The 17,375-nt window shown below is 44.5% G+C and overlaps 1 protein-coding gene across 2 annotated transcripts; it reads left to right on the top strand.

Annotated features, from left to right (window-relative positions):
* Positions 1-7,471: 7,471 nt before the first annotated feature.
* Positions 7,472-17,317, top strand: PANX3 (pannexin 3). 2 transcript variants are annotated; one of them, XM_032426416.1, is made up of 4 exons: positions 7,472-7,954; positions 9,142-9,284; positions 11,740-11,954; positions 13,487-17,317. In XM_032426416.1, exons 1-4 carry the CDS (start codon positions 7,774-7,776, stop codon positions 14,124-14,126), a joined length of 1,179 nt encoding a protein of 392 aa, XP_032282307.1. In that variant the 5' UTR covers positions 7,472-7,773; the 3' UTR covers positions 14,127-17,317. The 2 variants fall into 2 exon arrangements, with proteins under 2 accessions (XP_032282307.1, XP_032282306.1); XM_032426415.1 differs by lacking the exon at positions 7,472-7,954 and having other exon boundaries at positions 8,236-9,284.
* Positions 17,318-17,375: the final 58 nt, after the last annotated feature.

Below are 17,375 nucleotides of genomic sequence, written 5' to 3' on the forward strand. Positions count from 1 at the left end.
ATAAGACGGGAATTTAAGGACAGACTTCTTGGGACCCCAATACAAAGGATACACAGAGGAGGGGGATCTGGTTCCCGACTCAAATCATTTTTCTTTTGATCTGTGAACATATTATGTTCTATTTCTGGCTTCACTTACTTCTAACCCTGACCTAACCTGAATTTTCCTGAGCTCCTCTGAGTACAGAAAGACCAAAAGATAGAACTCATCTTTTTTCCCAATTTTATTGAGATAAGCTATATTCCAAGCCTAATCTACCCAATTTTTAAGCTATAAAATTATTCTGATTCCTGAATTTTTCAAGCTAGAAAATTCTCAGTTGATATAATCTAATCTTTCTTTAATAGAACACTGTAGGGAGTCATAGATGATGACTTTCCAGCATCATGGGGCTTAACCCAACTACCAATTTGGATTCAGTTTCATGTACAAAGAAAATCTAGTTACTGGCATAAATACACAAAGTACTATATCCTACTTCTTTTCTGCTTTTTTACAGTTTTCAATACATACACTCACAAGCATATATAATTTTTCACAGATAAATGTGATAATTTACATCTTTTTTATGGATATATACAATGCCTTGTTTTTTATTTCTTTCCTTCATCTTTGGCTACATCATGCATATACCACATGCAAGCATGTAAAACAGTTTCTTCATGGTCTTCTAACTTCTACAACTGGGTGCATTAAAATTCAGTGAGTCGGGGCACATGGGTGGGTCAGTCGGTTAAGCATCTGCCTTTGGCTCAGGTCATGATCCCAGGGTCCTGGGATCGAGCCCCGCATCAGGCTCCCTGCTCAGTGGGGAGCCTGCTTCTCTCTCTCCCTCTGCTGCTCCCCCTGCTTGTGTGCTCTCTCTCTGTCAAATAAATAAGTAAAATCTTAAAAAATAAATAAATAAAATAAAATTCAATGAGTCGATCTCCATTAATACTGATATGCGTAACCACACATGCCCTCCTTAATACCCATCACCCATGTTGGCTAATTGAACATAATAAAAAAAATACTGATATGCATGGCTTGTCAGAGTGCAGACTGTACCCCTTTTTGACCACATGGTACTGTCACCCCAACTACTGCCCTCTGATTTAGCTGGTAACTAACCTCTCCTGCTGTATTGGATCATAGAGCTTCAGGTCCAGGGAAAATCTAAAGTCAATTTCCAGCTGCCTGATGGCAATTCATATTTCTATAGCAACTGAGCATTTGAAAAAAATATTTCCATATGCATTATCCCATTTTGGGTTTACAGAACACCTTAAGAGTTGATATTTTGACTTCTCACTTTGTAGATAAGGACAGGACTTGTCATTCAGTACATGGTATAACTATAACCACACCACGCTGTACTCCCTGGATTTGGGATAATGTCAGCTTTACATTATCATGTTCTGGTGAATATTTTGGGATTGCCTCTATGAAAAAGGAGATTAAATTTCTGAAGCAAAATACACGTCCAGACCCAAGAAATGCAACACAAAAAGCTTTATCTCTAAATGTATGAAAAAGACTGTAGGCAGTAAAAACTCCAGGCCTTGGCCATTTCCTCTAACCATGCTGATCTCTGAAACACTGCCCAGCTCATCTGACTCCTAACAAACATTGAGTGTAGTGAGAAGAGTAAAACACAGTTCAGTGGGGGCAGATGCTCATACCTGGCCTCCTACCTGGAAGAGAATTGCTGCACAACATACCTCTACAGGGACAGAGTTCATTCTCAGGGGCTGCACAAGGCAGCCAGGGCTCCAGGCCCTCTACTAGAGAGCACCACGGTGGGGAGCCTGGTCTTGATTGCTCTAATATTTCCTACTTCTCAGCTTCACACTCCCGTATACTACTTCATCAGAAACTTGTAATTTGTGGATCTCGGCAACTGCTCTATGATTACCCCTAAGGTACTGATGAACTTCGTGTCCGAGACACCATTTGAGGACAGCATGTCACAGCTCTGTTCCTAGCTTGTGTTTGTCAGTGGCTGGGGGTTACACGCTGACCACAGCATGCTGTCATCAGGTCTCATCAAGCCAGATCCCAGCTGGTAGTTGTGGTATTTATAATGGGGTTGATTGGTTCGACAATAGACATCGTGCCTGGTATTAAAGTTGTCCTTTTGTGAGTTATTCATCAGCCATCACTTCTCCCATATACTAGCATGCATGATATTGACACGACAATTTTCTTTTTGGCTTAATTCAACGTTGTCGTCGCTATTAACAATCTTTGTTTCCTATGCCTTTTCTCTCCAGCATCCTCCACATCAGCGTCAGAGAGGGCGAGTCCAAAGCCCTCAGCAAAAGCTCTGAGATTCTTCTATGGGTCTGATGCATTCATGCTCAGATTGTTCTCTCTTGGATTGCTTGCTATAGGAGAAGCCATTGAAATACCACATATCATGCAGCCTCTGGAAAACACCACTACACTGTCCTGCAAGAATGGGAGTTAAAAGACCAAATAGTGTCTTAATATTAGTATGAAAATAGTTTTGACCTTATGGACCCCTTAAAAGCTCCTCAGATACTCTCAGGGGTTCCTGGACAACATTTTGAGAACCTATACTTTATATTCAACAAGACTGACACAAATTTTAAAGTCGAATGGTGTTAACTATCAGTGAAGATGTGGAAATGTAAGAAACTTTATGAGCCGCAGCCATTCTAGAGAGCAATATGATATGACTTAAGACGAGGTAACTATATGCTGCCCTATGACCTAAAACTTCCCGGTCCTCCATATATATCCCAATGGAATTCTCTTGAAGGACCACAAGGGGAAATGTACATTTTCTGTGGCACAAGGAGTACAAGCAAAATGTGTATTCATCAACAAGCAAGTGAGGAGGTAAAATGAAATATTTTGCAGCAGTAAAAACAACAGATTAGCTGTGAACATAGCAACATGAATTGACTTTAGAGGTATGGGGCCGAGTTAAAAAAAAAAGGAAAGAAAATGAGACATGAAACACAAAATCACTTATGAATATTAAAATTCTAGTACATAGACTTTTGGGAAAAGTGCAGTATGTCATGGCAGGGAATAAAAGGCTATATTAACTATAAAATTATGTTTTTTAAATCAGGATATCAGGAAGCTATGGAAGAAATGAGGACAAGATGAATTAAACTTCCAGAAGGGACAGACCCATTTCGAGGACAATGTCCAGGAATTTTTACCCTGGAGGAATTTTCTGCTTGTGGGTGCCAACTCACCCTGGACTAGACCAACAGTGAAATCTCCTACACTCTGCAGTATTTAGGAAACAAAAACACTGCACAGGGAAGGAGCCTGCATTTAACTCACTGATACAAATTCACCCAGCCCATCTCTCCTTCAAAACAGGGGCCATATTGTGAAACTAACTACATGCAGTGGGAGGCGAAAGAATTAAGCTGAAATCCTCTAAAGAGGATAATAGAACCTCTCCAGTCTTCCAGAGATTAAGAGACAAAGACCCAACAGACTCCCCATCAAAAATCTGGAAAGATCAGGCTCTAAGATTAGAAAAAATTAAGTTGTGGAATGAATCTTATTAAAACTCCAGCACTGACCTAACTCAGCTCAGTCCCTGATCAGATTCAGTGATGAGCATCTTACCCTCTGTACCTAACAAAAGAAAGGGGAAACATCTCTGGCAAAAGACAGCATCATCTAGAGCCATCTCTGGTTCTTAACAGTTAGTTCTTTTATCCACAATGTTCAGCATATAGTGCAAAAATGACAAGGAGGTAAGGCCATTTGCAAAAAGGAGACAGTAGAGGCAGATCTTCAGATCATCCCAATTCTGGAGCTGGCAACAAGGATTTTAAAACAATTCTGATTAATATGATCAAGAAAATAGAGGATGGATGAATTAGATGAAAGTGTGGGGGTTTTCACCAGAAAATTAGGATCCTTAAAAAAGAATAAAATGGAATTTTCTGGAGTGATGAGAACGTTCTAATCTTGAGTAGGTGTGGATTACACCTGTGTATGCATTTGTCAAATTCTGTGTATGCACACTTAAGCTTGTGCATCATTGTACGTAAATTTTACCTTAAAAGAAACAAACTGTAAACACATTTTAAGTATAATTAGTGATATGCATGGTGAAGTATTTAGAGAAAAGTATGTGAATATTTGCCATTTACTTTGACATGTACCCAGAAAAATAACATGGATGGATGGGTAGATAGAGGGATGGGTAGATAGATGTGTAAAAAATCAACCACAGTGGGGCGCCTGGGTGGCTCAGCTGTTAAGTGTCTGCCTTCGGCTCAGGTCATGATCCCAGGGTCCTGGGATCAAGCCCCGCATTGGGCTCCCTCCTCAGTGGGAAGCCTGCTTCTTCCTCTCCCACTCCCCCTGCTTGTGTTCCCTCTCGCTGTGTCTCTCTCTGTCAAATAAATAAATAAAATCTTTAAAAAAAAAATCAAGCAGAGTAAAATATGCTAATGGTAGAAATATTACAGATGTTCACTGTATAAGCTTTCAACTTTGCTTTATATTTAATGTTTTCATGATAAAATATTGCTATAATATAATGAGAGGATATAATAAATACTGGTATGCAAAATAAATTTGACAATTTGGATGAAAAATGGACAATTTCCTCAAAAATTTATCTAGTCACCTGTAGTGTTTTTAAAACATTCCACATATTTTTTGACACTCCCTTCAAAATGTGGTGCCTAATTCCCCTCCCCTTGAATATGGGCTGGATTTCACGGCTCCCTTCTATTGAATAGGAAAAAAATAGAAACAGTCATTGCAACGTGAGAGGTGAGGTCCTGAAAGGCATTACAGCTTCCTGTTTGATCTATCTGTTGGAGCATCCACTCTGGGAAAACCAGCTGCCATGTTGCCCCCATGGAGAGGCCCCCATGATAAGAAATGGAGGCCTCCTGCCAACACCCAATGAGACTCCAGCCAATGATCACTGGGTGCACCTGGATTTGGATCCTCCAGTCCCACCAAAGCCTTTGGTTGTCTGCAACCCCAGTCAACATCTTGACTATAACTTTGTGAGAGATCTTGAGTCAGAACAACCCAGCCAAGCTGCTCTTAAATTTCTGATCTACAGACTCTTTGACATGAACTTTATGCACCATGGCCATTCTAGAGAACAATATACTACTTAAGATAAAGTGACTATATGCTGCCCTATGACCTAAAACTTCTAGATCCTCAGTATATATCCCAATTGAATTCTCTTGAAGGACCACAAGGGGAAATACACATTTTCGGTGGCATGAGGAATATAAGCAAAATGAGTGTTCATCAACAGGCAACTGAGGAGGTTAAGTAAATATATGCCTGTTTTAAGCCCTCAGTTTTAGTACAGTTTTTATGCAGCAATAGAAAACTAGTGCATTTAAGCTAATAGAAGAGAGACCAGAAAATCCGAATAGTCAAATATTTATTAAGGAAACTGAATCCATTAACTAAGACTTCCCCACAAAGAAAACCCCATGCCTAGATGGCTTCACTTAGGAATTCTTGCAAATATTTAGTGAAGAGAATTGACACTGATTTTGCACAAACTTTTCCAGAGAACAAATTAAAAAGAAGTCTTTTCTAATTCTTTTCATAAGGCCAGCATTATGTGCCAGAGTCCTTCCAAGAAAGGAAAACAGGATCAAGCTTGTTCTTTTTTGTAAATATAAATGCAAAATCTTTAACCAAATTTTAACAAACTGAAACCACCGAAAAAAACAAGAATAAATGTAGAGCAAAAGAAGCCAGACACAAAAGAGTATATCCATATGATGCCGTTTCTAGAAAGTATAAAGAAGACAACACTAATGTATGTTATTAGAAGTTAGCATAATGATTATCTTTTGGGAAATTATACTTAAGAAGGAGGACAAAGATGGCTTCTGGGGTGTTAGCAAGGTTCTAGTTCTTGATCAAAAGAAAGTTTATTGAACTTTACGCTTATGATATGTGCATATCAATGTAAATTATACTCCAACAAAGTGTGAAATGATTTAGGCAAAAGAAAATACATACATACAAACCAATAATGAACATTTGGCAAAAATACACACAGTGTGAAAAGATACAGAAATGAGAGTGTGGAGAGACTAATGGGGAATAGAATAGATCCTGTTCCCATGCCTGGATTATTCCACTTTGCACACAGGGCAGCTCAGAATCAGAGTTGGCCTCTAGCCTGGGGATGGAGAGAGAGGCAGGCCCAGCCTGGACATTTGTGAGCCCAGGAAAAAACAGTTCAAATAGAGGCCCACAAACCATATACCTAAACATTTTAAAGTTATAAATCAAGCTAACTCTTAAATAAAATATGTTCTATCTGTCTACCTTGTCACACATATATACACACACATAATGATAATAATCACTAATGATCAGGAACGCCAGGTTTGAATTTAGAATCCTCAGACTTCCCAGATCCCTTCTTCCCAAACCACCTAAGTCCCACATTGCCAGAAGCCTCACAGTTACATGTGTGGGCACTCCATGACTTTTAAATTCTATCCAGATCCCTACAACAAGCAATTTCTTAAGCCCAGGAGTGCACACCAGCAGCATGATCTACCCTTGGGAGGACGCACCTGAGGAGAAGGCCTGTACCGGCCCTGGAAGCAGGCCGGGGCCACCTCGACAGGGAATTACAGTGTCCCAGGTGCTAGGAGAGTGGCCTACCTCCCAATGGACACTTCCCCCTAGCCCCAGGGACTCTTTGCCTTGTAAGGATACAGCCAAAGGGGTCCAGTGTGAAGGCCAAGGTCAGGTCCTCTCTTGCCAAGTCTAGAGGTGGTGCTAGAGACAAGAGTGCCCTATGCCCAGTGTTTGCTTTTCCACCCACCCAACTCCACCAAGTTGAAATAGAGTTGACATTTGCCCTATACTTTAGTTTACAAGGCACCTTCACATACAATACTCTTAATCAATCCTCACAATCTTGTAAGATTACAACATAATATCATTTGATAGATGAGAATACTGAACCAAAAGTGACTTGCCTAAAGTCACGTAATAAAAAAAAAAAAAAAAGAGTACTGCTAGGTCTACAGTGGGAGACTTTTTCCTCCAAATTTTAAAGGCCATGTTCTTTCCACTACTAAATACTGCCACCCATCCCCCAGCTTTCTAGAGAACTGACGGAGGCTAAAAAAAAAATTGTAAATAGATGGAAATTGTATGTATGTGGCTGAAACACTGTGGGAGAAGACCAGAGGCAGGGAAGGAAATTTAACAGCAAATATAGAGTAGTTTCTGGGAAAGAGCCTGGGCCCAAGGCGAAAATCATCACGGAGACAAAGAATACAATGTAGGAGCAACAATCCTAGCTAGGTCTTGGGGGCCCCACTCCCACCCTAACCACAAAATGAGGGCCTTCAACAGATTTAAGCAATCTCCACCCAAATTCCACACCAATTACATGGGGGGCCCTGGCTCCACAACCCTCCTTCTCTCCACCACCCCACCAAAAATACTTTATTAATGAGAGGGCAGCATAAAGCCACGGGGCTCCATCTGCTCGGGGACAATCCAGAGAGAGCAGCCTGGCACCAGCCCCGGCTGACGCCCGACCCTCCTCCAGTGAGGACCCACTAAGCTCTGCCTCCCTCTAATTACCAGATGCCTGGCTCAGGGCCTGGCCGGTTATTTAGAGAACGAGTGCCTGCTCCTAGCACAGATCCCAGCGAGGCTGGGGCTGCAGGCACTGTCCGCTCAAAGCCAGCTGCCTGAAGGGGCCATCTCCCCACACCACTGTCCTGGGACCCTTTCTGCCGCCGCCGCACCCCGAAGGTCCCTGGCACCATGTCGCTCGCACACGCAGCTGCAGAATACATGCTGTCAGATGCCCTGCTGCCCGACCGCAGAGGCCCCCGCCTCAAAGGACTGCGCCTGGAACTTCCCCTGGACCGCATGGTCAAGTTCATAGCTGTGGGCTTCCCCTTGTTGCTGATGTCCCTGGCATTTGCCCAGGAGTTCTCCTCTGGTAAGTGGCCTCCAAGACCCGGTGTACGAGAGACCCCGCTTTGGTTCCCTCTGTGCCTGGGCTCTGAAGTGAGACAGCTCCCACACTGTCCAGCTTTTGTGACTCTGGCCTGGGCACTACCCAAAAGGCAGGCGATGCAGGGGTTAAGAGCACCAACAGAGCAGAGGTACCGAAAGTTTTGAAAGTCATTTCCCAACTTTTATAATAAAATTATTTAGTTTAAATCTCAGTATTTCATATATTTTATGCATTGCAATAAAATAAACTTTTATTTTGATTTTCATATGGATGAGAGAGATTGGAGTTCCATGTTTTCAGGACAACGGACCGCTAACGGTCCTAGTCAACCATGCTTTAGACGAGTCTCTTACCGTCTCAGCCTTCTCCTACTCTCCCCCTCCCAGGCTTCCGATTTGAGGACATATGTTAAGAGCCTGACATATCATACGTGCTAAATAAATCCATTCCTTCTTCTCCACAGACCGTGGCCACACACGCAAACATGAACAAACACATATATCTGCTGTTCTAGGCACTAGATTAACTCAGCAAATTTCCTGTTAAAGAAAAGGTAGACTTCCTGAGAACTGGGATTTCTGGCTTTCTTTTCTGGCTGTGTGATTAGCTTCCTATGTTTCCCAAGGGGTTATCTCAACCGTGCACTGCCTCTTCATTCACCCACAAGATGGAAAGAACCATTGGTTCCCATTTCTTTCTCTCTCTAGAGAATGACAGGAAAACAAAACTCTCCCCCCACCGAGCCCACTTTCCTTTCAGCACAACCTGCTCACCCTTTCTCTGGATGTGGGCGCAGAAGCCCAGGCAATTAACCCTCTAAAGTTTAGAACCTAGAAGATGTCAGTCCTCTCAGGAAGGTCTCACCCCCAAACCCAGGAGTGTGGGGCGCCCCCACTGCCCACGTGTCTGGGAGTCCAGGGGGAGCTCCGAGAGGAAAGAACCCACGTCAAAGGCCAGTCACATGGGCAGGCCTGAGCCAAACAGACCTGTGGTGACTTGGCCGTGCGGCCCCCAGAAACTGGGGCCTGGGACGGAGAAAGTGCCTGCCAGAGACGGAAATTGGCAGAGCTGTGGAGGCAACCCCTGGAAGGCTCTCGGCTGGGTGATCCCTGGGTCCCCATTCCTCCACTCCAGCTCCGGGCTGCTCCCAAGCCGTGTTCCTGTTCCAGGGCCTCCCATCCGCTGCTTCTCTCCCAGTAACTTCAGCATCCGGCAGGCCGCCTACGTGGACAGTTCCTGCTGGGACTCGCTTGTTCACCACGAACTGGATGAGCTGGGCCAGCACAAGATGAAGTCCCTGTGGCCTCACAAGGTAAGGTGGGCTGGGCTCCATCTGGCCACTGCGGGGCGGGGCGGGGCAGGCCAGAGCCACATCATTGTCTTCTCTCTGGTCTCTTCACCACCCCACCCCCTACTTTTTTATTTTCATCATTGACTCCTGTGTTTCTTCAAGCATCCGGTGATCTTTGGTCACCCACTTTTATCTGATTGGAAGCTTCGTGCCCATGGGTGAGGCTGGCTGACCAGCCTTCTGATTACAGTGAAGCCTTTGGGCCATTTCACTGGGGAAACCTCAAATATCGGTGTGTGTAATCCTTTAGCTTGGGCGGGTCCCCAAGAAGAATCACTGGATCCTTAATCTGCGCAGAGGGGGCAGGGGGCAGTGGGTACTAAGCTCAGCTGCCAACCCTCTAGGAACTCAGCTGTGGGTCTCAGCACCTAGTATTCACTCAACTAACACAGTTCTCAGTGCTGTTCCCCTGCCCTCAATGGAGTCAAGTGCAAAAGCTCTTTGGTTTAATGTTTCCAAAGAGTGAACCACAAGCCTCTGCCAGGGGATGGAAAGGGCAGTTGCTTGTTCAGTGCATCACGTTACAGGGAGGATCAGTGGGTCTGTTTTTTCAGTACTCCTGTTGGCAGCCCCACCTGTACGTCCATTTTCAGAGGTACCTCATAGCTGCAACTCCTGGGTCTTTCCAGCTCTGTGGTGCGAAAACAGCTTGCTTGGCCTGCCTCAACTCCCCATCCTGCCCACGGGCCACCGTTTCCTAGCATGCTACTGCTTTCTAGTTTGCAATGTTTTATGGCTCTTGTCTCCTATTTTCCTTGTCCTGATAGAATTAGGTCTTTTTTATCCCCTTATTGTCATTCTTGTGGGGCTTCATGAGGGAGCAGAAGTCATGGGTGTCCAATTCACGATGTTGAATCGGAAGTCACTCATGACGTTTTCCAGTTATGACAGTTTACAAGGCCTCCAAAGGCCACACAGGTCTGGGACCCAGACAAAACCAGAGACTTAATGGAAAGAGTTCATGGGGTCTCTGTCACTGGAAGTGTTCAAGCGGGATCCAGATGGCAACAAGGTCAAGATATTGCAGACGGGATTCAAATGTCAGAAAAGAGTTAAACGGTCTGTCAGGATCGCCTGAGTGCTCTTTATACCCAGATTCCCTGGCTCCACTTAAAACCCACTGAAACAGAATCTCCGGGAGTGAAGTTTATTTTCAAGAAATGCCATTTCTTGAACAGGAATGAAAAGGTTCTGATTTTCTCCAGTGGACTGGTGTAGTTTTCCTAACCTGTCTCTGGTGTTTAGTTCAGAAACACACACACACACCTTTTTCTTCTCTACCTAGCTGCCACCAAATATGCATCCTCCCTCTTTTTCTTCAAACTCTCCTCTAATATAAAAAGCATCCCTACTTCAAGAAAAGCTATAGTCAAGTAGTCTTTAAGGGAATAAGCCCCAAAATCAGACTGCCTAGTTCCCAATCCTGCTCCCCCACCCACGAGATGTGTAACCCTGGCCACGTCACTTAACCTTCTCGTGCTTCAGTCTCCTTGTCTGTAAGATAGAGATATTAATAGTGCCTGCCCGGCAGCATCCCCCTGATGATCAAAAGAAACATGCAGGTGAAGCACCTAGCACAAATGTAGCTTCAAAAAGCCTACAACAAGTAGAGTTTTTACTGTGGCCAAAATAGTGGCTTGTCTCAAGTAGCATATTGTCTAGTTGAGAACACAAGACTCCCACGTACCTCAATGTCAGCTTGTGTACATGCATAACAGAAGTGGCCCCCAACGAATTCCAAGGCAGTCCCTGAGGGTGTCGTTTGGCATGACCACGACTGCAGAGATGAAAGGACCACCGCACAGGAGAGGAGTCAGGGAAGGCATGGAGGATGTGGGATTTGACCTCCTCCCCTCAGCGACGTTGGGGCCCCTGGCTGGGCTTTGAAAGCTAACAGACTCTGGATGCCTAGCAATAAGAACTTGGAGCAGTCAAAGAAAGAGAGGTTGATGGAGAATGAAGATTGAGAATGAAGGTCGCTCTCCCCCAGGATGCGATGCCGTGACCACAGTTGGCCGTGATCTCTGGTTAGCGACCCAGGCTAACATTCATAGGGAACAGGTGGTGTGTTCTCATGTTCTCTCTCTGTCCCCTTCTCCCCTTCTCTCTCCTTCCTTCCCTCCTTCTGTCCTTCTCCCTCCCTTTGCCCTCCCTGGGGTCCTCCACACCTACACAGACTCCAGATCTGAGGAGTGGAGCTGGGGAGCAGAGAGACCCACCATCCCTTCTCCTCTGGGCTTCACTATATTCAGCCAAGTCAGCGGAGAGCCTTAAATCCTGGGCCTGTGGTGGCTCATTCCCCACCTGCCTCCCCTTTCTGAGGCAGGAAGCAGGGAATGAGAGCCCCTCACTCAGAGCTCTCTCTACAGGCCCCTGCACCCTGGGCCTCCCTCCTCAGCTCACTCTCGCCCCACAGGCCCTCCCCTACTCCCTGCTGGCCCTGGCTGTGGTCATGTACCTGCCCGTTCTGCTGTGGCAATACGCGGCGGCGCCGGCCCTCAGCTCAGATCTGCTCTTCATCATCAGCGAACTGGACAAATCCTATAATCGCTCCATCCGCCTGGTGCAGCACATGTTGAAGATCCGGCAGAAGAGCTCAGACCCGCATGTTTTCTGGGATGAGCTGGAGAAGTGAGTGTCCTCTCCCACCCCTTTCTGAAGGACTCAACTGCACGTTAACACAATATCCTTGCAGGGTCATCTTTAAACTCTCCTCTGTACCATCCTTCTCAAGAATCCAGAGTGTTTAACACACCATCTCACTCACTTTCTATCATTTCTCTACAGGGAGGAGAGAAAGGACTCTTCCTTAGTTGACAGATGAACACCCCGAGTCACAAAGGGACTAATGTCTCTAATGTACCCCTTCCATATACCATCCCCCCCGCTCAGACCCTCCCCCGCCGTGCCTCCAGAAAAAGACCCAAATTCTCCCAACTATTTTTCCAAGGCCTTCTACACACTGTCACCAACTACTTTTTCACACGTCTGACCACCAAGTGACAGAAACCTCCCACTCCACCCAGGCAGTCTCCTCCTCTTCTCCTGAATAACCATTCATTCACTGAAGCATTCGTGCATCCTTTACTGCATCCCAGGTGCTGTTCTGGGTGCTTCGGACCCATCAGTGTGTGCTGCGTGTGTTGGGGGCAGGGGTGGGGAGGAGACAAAGCTACCCCTACCCATATGGGGCTCACATTCTACTGAGGGGAAACAGACAACAAATAAACACAACACGAAAGCAAATTACATGGCAGAAGATAAGTGGTTTGAAGGGGAAAAAATGTAAAGCTTGGGTGAGGCGGTCAGGAAAGCTGGAGGGTGGTGGAGTGGTGCAGTTTTAAATCAGGTGGCCAGGGGGCGCCCCACCAAGAGGAGCGTTGAGCTGAGACTTGAACAGTATTCTGTCTCGTGTTTGTACACATGCTTTTTCCTCTGGAAAAAGCTCCTCTGCCATCTGTCTTCCTGGACTCCATCTACCTCTTGAAGGCCATCTCTAGGACAGCACTCTCTGTAAAGGTTTCCGAACACTGTGGTCCGCGCCATTACCTCTCTCCTAACTTTCACAACACCATGGTTTATATCCATCATTTTAGCCACAAATCAAGCATGATTTTTATTTCCTATTTGCATATCTTATCTGCCTCTTCCCCACAAGCCAGACTGTAAGCGCCTTCAGAGCTGAGACTGGCTTACCTGTGCCTGAACACCACAGGTCTCAACAAATACCTGTTAGCATGTTTATTTTTATAAAATAGGTGAATTGGCCTAAAAATCATCCACAGAGTATACAGACCAAGAACCAGAATGTGGTTATCTAGACTCCCAGTCCAGTGCTAATTCAATAAGCCTATTGCTTCCTAAGGATCCCATTTTAGCTTGAAGGTTTAGTCTGCTTTGCTGGGCAGAAATCGAGTGTGACCAATGGTTATTCACTGATCATTCACTGGGTTGACCACATTGCACTCATTAGTTGGAGAATGAAGATCTACTCACACACCTCTTTGGGGAGAGGAGTGGTTATGCTCAGGGAAGGCAGATTTTCATGTGAGCCAAGAATGCCACATCGGATGCACAGATTCCATTATGTCCCCACATGGCTCTCTCAGGATATGGTTCTAAATGGTCTCTCCTAACCCTGCTTCCTTTCTTCCCCTGCCCAGGGCACGGAAAGAACGATACTTCGAATTCCCCTTGCTAGAGCGGTACCTGGCATGTAAGCAGCGCTCACATTCCCTAGTGGCTACCTACCTGCTGAGGAACTCCCTCTTGCTCCTCTTCACCTCAGCCATCTACCTGTACCTTGGCCACTTCCACCTGGATGTCTTCTCCCAAGAGGAATTCAGCTGTTCCGTCAAGACAGGGCTGCTAAGTGATGAGACCCACATGCCCCATCTGATCACGTGCAGGCTGACCTCTCTGTCAGTTTTGCAAATTGCTAGTCTCTCCAGTATAACAATATACACCCTGTTGGTTCCAGTGATAATATACAACCTCACACGACTATGTCGGTGGGACAAACGACTACTATCCATCTATGAGATGCTCCCAGCTTTTGATCTCCTCAGCAGAAAGATGCTGGGATGCCCTATCAATGACCTCAATGTGATCCTTCTTTTCCTCCGAGCCAACATCTCTGAGCTCATCTCTTTTAGTTGGTTGAGTGTCTTATGTGTTTTGAAGGACACAACCACCCAGAAGCACAACATTGACACAGTGGTCGATTTCATGACATTATTGGCTGGCTTAGAACCCTCAAAACCTAAACATCTCACCCACCGAATAGGTGATGAAAACCCTTAGTTAAGAAACCATGGAGCAAGAAATTTTATGGAAAGTAAAACTCTCCCTCCTTCTTCACAAGCCTCACACACTAATGTACAAAAATACCCACTTTAGAAATGCAAAGTGTGGATTCAGCTGAATCATCCATCCTGTATTATGTTTTCCTAAAGGTGAGAAGGTAAAATCAACACATGAAAACAAATCTGTAAGTTAGAGCTGAAGAGTCAAAGAATTAAAAAAATTAGGTCTAGAGCATTCTATGAGGATAGAAAAAAAAAAAGCTAAAACTAAACTAAAAGTCTAGACATTCTACAAGGAGAGAAAGTTCCAAAGGCTATTTATGGAGGCAGGTTCTTCTCTGTATATTTACTCCATGGCCCTTCTAGGATGCACACTCAGCTTAACCCAAAGAGCATGTGGGGCAATCTGCCAAGTGAATAAAAACGTGAAATCCCTGGAAACCCTGTGGTGTGGCCTGAAATCCTAGGAACTTGCCAGCTTGCTTCATGGAAGTCACTGACCCTGCCCAGACCCTGTGTGGCCCGCAGAGTGGGCCAGAAGATAATGATGCAGGAACTTACCTGCTCTTGGGGGTTAGGACAGCATAGAACAAGGCCAGGGCCGTGCGTCAGCTGTGGGTGGAGCTATGGTGGTTTTCATCATCTAAACCAGAAACTCACTTCACCAAGGGCTGGGGTTATGGGCTGTGGACTCCTTCATGACTCCTAATGGGTCCAGGTGTGCTTCTAATCCTCCAGGGGATGCTATACCTCCTCCACTTAGAGCCAATCACTGAATAGCAACCACTTAGAACTAAATGGGAATGACAGTAAAGTGCTGTTGCCCCTTCTCTCTCTTCTCTGACTCATTATCCCATTTTAGCTTCTAACTTCCATTTCTGTGTCTGGACTTAATGGAACCTTGGTCTGACTTCAGAGGCCCGTTTGAGCCCACAATACCATGTTGTCTCTCATTGGATATTTCTTTTTAGAGCTGCATATTTCTTCAGAGAATTTTTGTATAGGCCATTTAGACCCTTCCTCATATAGGTAAGCAGAAAAATTATATTGCTCCCATGCGTCTGATGATGCTGAGCCTTCGAATGTGCTGTCTCCCCTGCCCAAGATGCCCTCCTCTGTTCTTCACCAGCCGCCACTAGCTCTCCTTCAGAGTCTGCCCAGCCGTATTTTCTTCAACATGGCTTCTCTATCTCCTCCCCTGTTCCCTAACTATGTGCTGCCACATCATTCAATACCTACCTCTGAGATAAAAGTTATTACCCTGTATTAATACTGCCCAGGCACCCAGACAGGTGCCTGTCTTTTCCTCTTAAGTAAGTTTCCTAAAAGTTGTGTCATTGCGGGCACTAAATAAATACTCTTCTGAATAAATAAGTGACTGAACGTTGCTTGACAATGTTATATTGTTTGGAGCACACAGACCCAGCCCCTAAATAATCTTGTATAAAAAAAAGCTTTGTGCACAAAGATGCACTTCACAGCAACTGATGACCAAAAACCAAACAACATGGAAGTAATCATGTAAAATTATTATGCCATAACTAGAATATTAAGGATCCGTTTGAAATTATGCTTATAAAGCAGTCATAATAACACCACAAAATGTCTATAATAACGGTAAGTGGAAAAAAAGGAAACCTTGTATTATCTAACATACATAAAAATGCATGAAAGTATTAACCACACATGTTAAAAACAGCTCACCCTGTGTGGCAACATTATGGATTTTTAAAAATCTTCTTTGTACTGTATTTTCTAAATATCTAAAACTTGCACACAGTGTTTTATAAGTTGTAAGGAAATGTTTCTAATGATGAAAAAATATTTTAATGCAAATTCCACTGAAATCCATTGGCCAGAGCAGCTTGAAAACTAAAGCAATGATCACACTTTCCCTCCCACTAGGTATGATACCAGCATATGAAGAGGAATAGTGAAAATAAAGTCAGATCACAAAGCCTGCAAGGACAAAATATAGCTGGACAGCAAATAAATCATGCAGTTGGCAAACAGATTTAAAAAAAGAAAAAAAGAAAAAGACAATCTCTCCCTATCACTCAATTATCTTTTCTCAGGTTCCAAGAAGCAAACTATACTAGCAAAGGTATGACTGTGGATATTTTGTAGGCTGAAAATATTCCTGGCAGTTTCCAAAAATGATTCTATTATGGCTGCCTTGAGTTATGGTTGTGAAAGCACACTGGCTCCCAGCCAAGTCCAACAAGGGCAGCCTTCAATACGGAGGGACATAAAAGAACTTTCCTAAGACTCCGCTGTGTTAAAACCATTTTGTCAGACCCTGTCACTATTTTTTAATTTGCAGAAATGACATACCTGGGTCATCAATTCTAAACCTCTCTTTTTGAACTCTGATTATAAGTTACTTATACCCATTAGCGTTACATTTTTCTCCAGTAATTCACTTGTTTTAACTATGTACATGGTTTCCTTAATTTCCATATACAACTCTAGAAGTCTACATTTTGAATATGTAATTGTAATTATATTTTAGATCAGTAAGAGTACCTTACAACTTAGAACCCTCATTAGCCCCCATTATTCTAAACAGTATATTCAGTTTTAAACAGGAAAAACCTATGACGTAGAGGCTCACTCAGCTAGTTATGGCACTGCTGGAATAAGCAGGAATACATGCCTTTCATCTTCCAAACCTGAGCCTTTACCTATACCGCTTCGTAAACAATTGTCTACCCTCCTTATTTGATGATTTTAGATAGACCTCGGTTACAAAGTTAGCTATAAACATACTTTTAGTTTCGTCAAGGAAACGTTTACTGAGTGCCTACTTAGTGCTAACATGTTATTAAAATTGCGTGTTAGATCTTGTCTTCCCTATTAGATTCTAACCTGAGGAGGCAGAGGCCTTTTTTTCCATTCACTAGTGTCGTCCCGGATCCTAGTAAAATCACGGCCTAATAGGCTCTCAAGAAACCTTTCTGCGAGCCGTATACAAGAAAGCCGCAGTCCCAGCACTTGGGTTCAAGTGCGTCCCACAATCCGGGAAGACCTGTGTTAAGAAGTGTGGGAAACGCGTTGAAACCCAGTGGGCCGGCGGGAGCAAGTGTGAGATTCGCGCCGGGAATACGGGGCGGGGGGGGGGGGGGTAGGCGTCAGCTCCACACACTCCAGCTACGCACACAGCGCGGAGTCACAGAAAACCGTCTCCCGCCACCTTCACCCGGCCGCCTCCCCGCTCGGGTCCGCCGACCGGCACTGTCGCGACCAC

The sequence above is a fragment of the Phoca vitulina genome, unplaced genomic scaffold (genome assembly GCF_004348235.1).
Source record: "Phoca vitulina isolate PV1807 unplaced genomic scaffold, GSC_HSeal_1.0 scaffold34, whole genome shotgun sequence".
Taxonomy (NCBI): domain Eukaryota; kingdom Metazoa; phylum Chordata; class Mammalia; order Carnivora; family Phocidae; genus Phoca; species Phoca vitulina.

What these genes read in the sequence shown, in the direction of transcription:
- PANX3 (XM_032426415.1), top strand. Translation starts at nt 8,934, where the DNA reads ATGGGCAGGCCTGAGCCAAACAGACCTGTGGTGACTTGGCCGTGCGGC. An exon ending in AGTCCCTGTGGCCTCACAAG is followed by an intron (nt 9,285 to 11,739) that starts GTAAGGTGGGCT and finishes CTCGCCCCACAG; the next exon opens with GCCCTCCCCTACTCCCTGCT. An exon ending in TTCTGGGATGAGCTGGAGAA is followed by an intron (nt 11,955 to 13,486) that starts GTGAGTGTCCTC and finishes TCCCCTGCCCAG; the next exon opens with GGCACGGAAAGAACGATACT.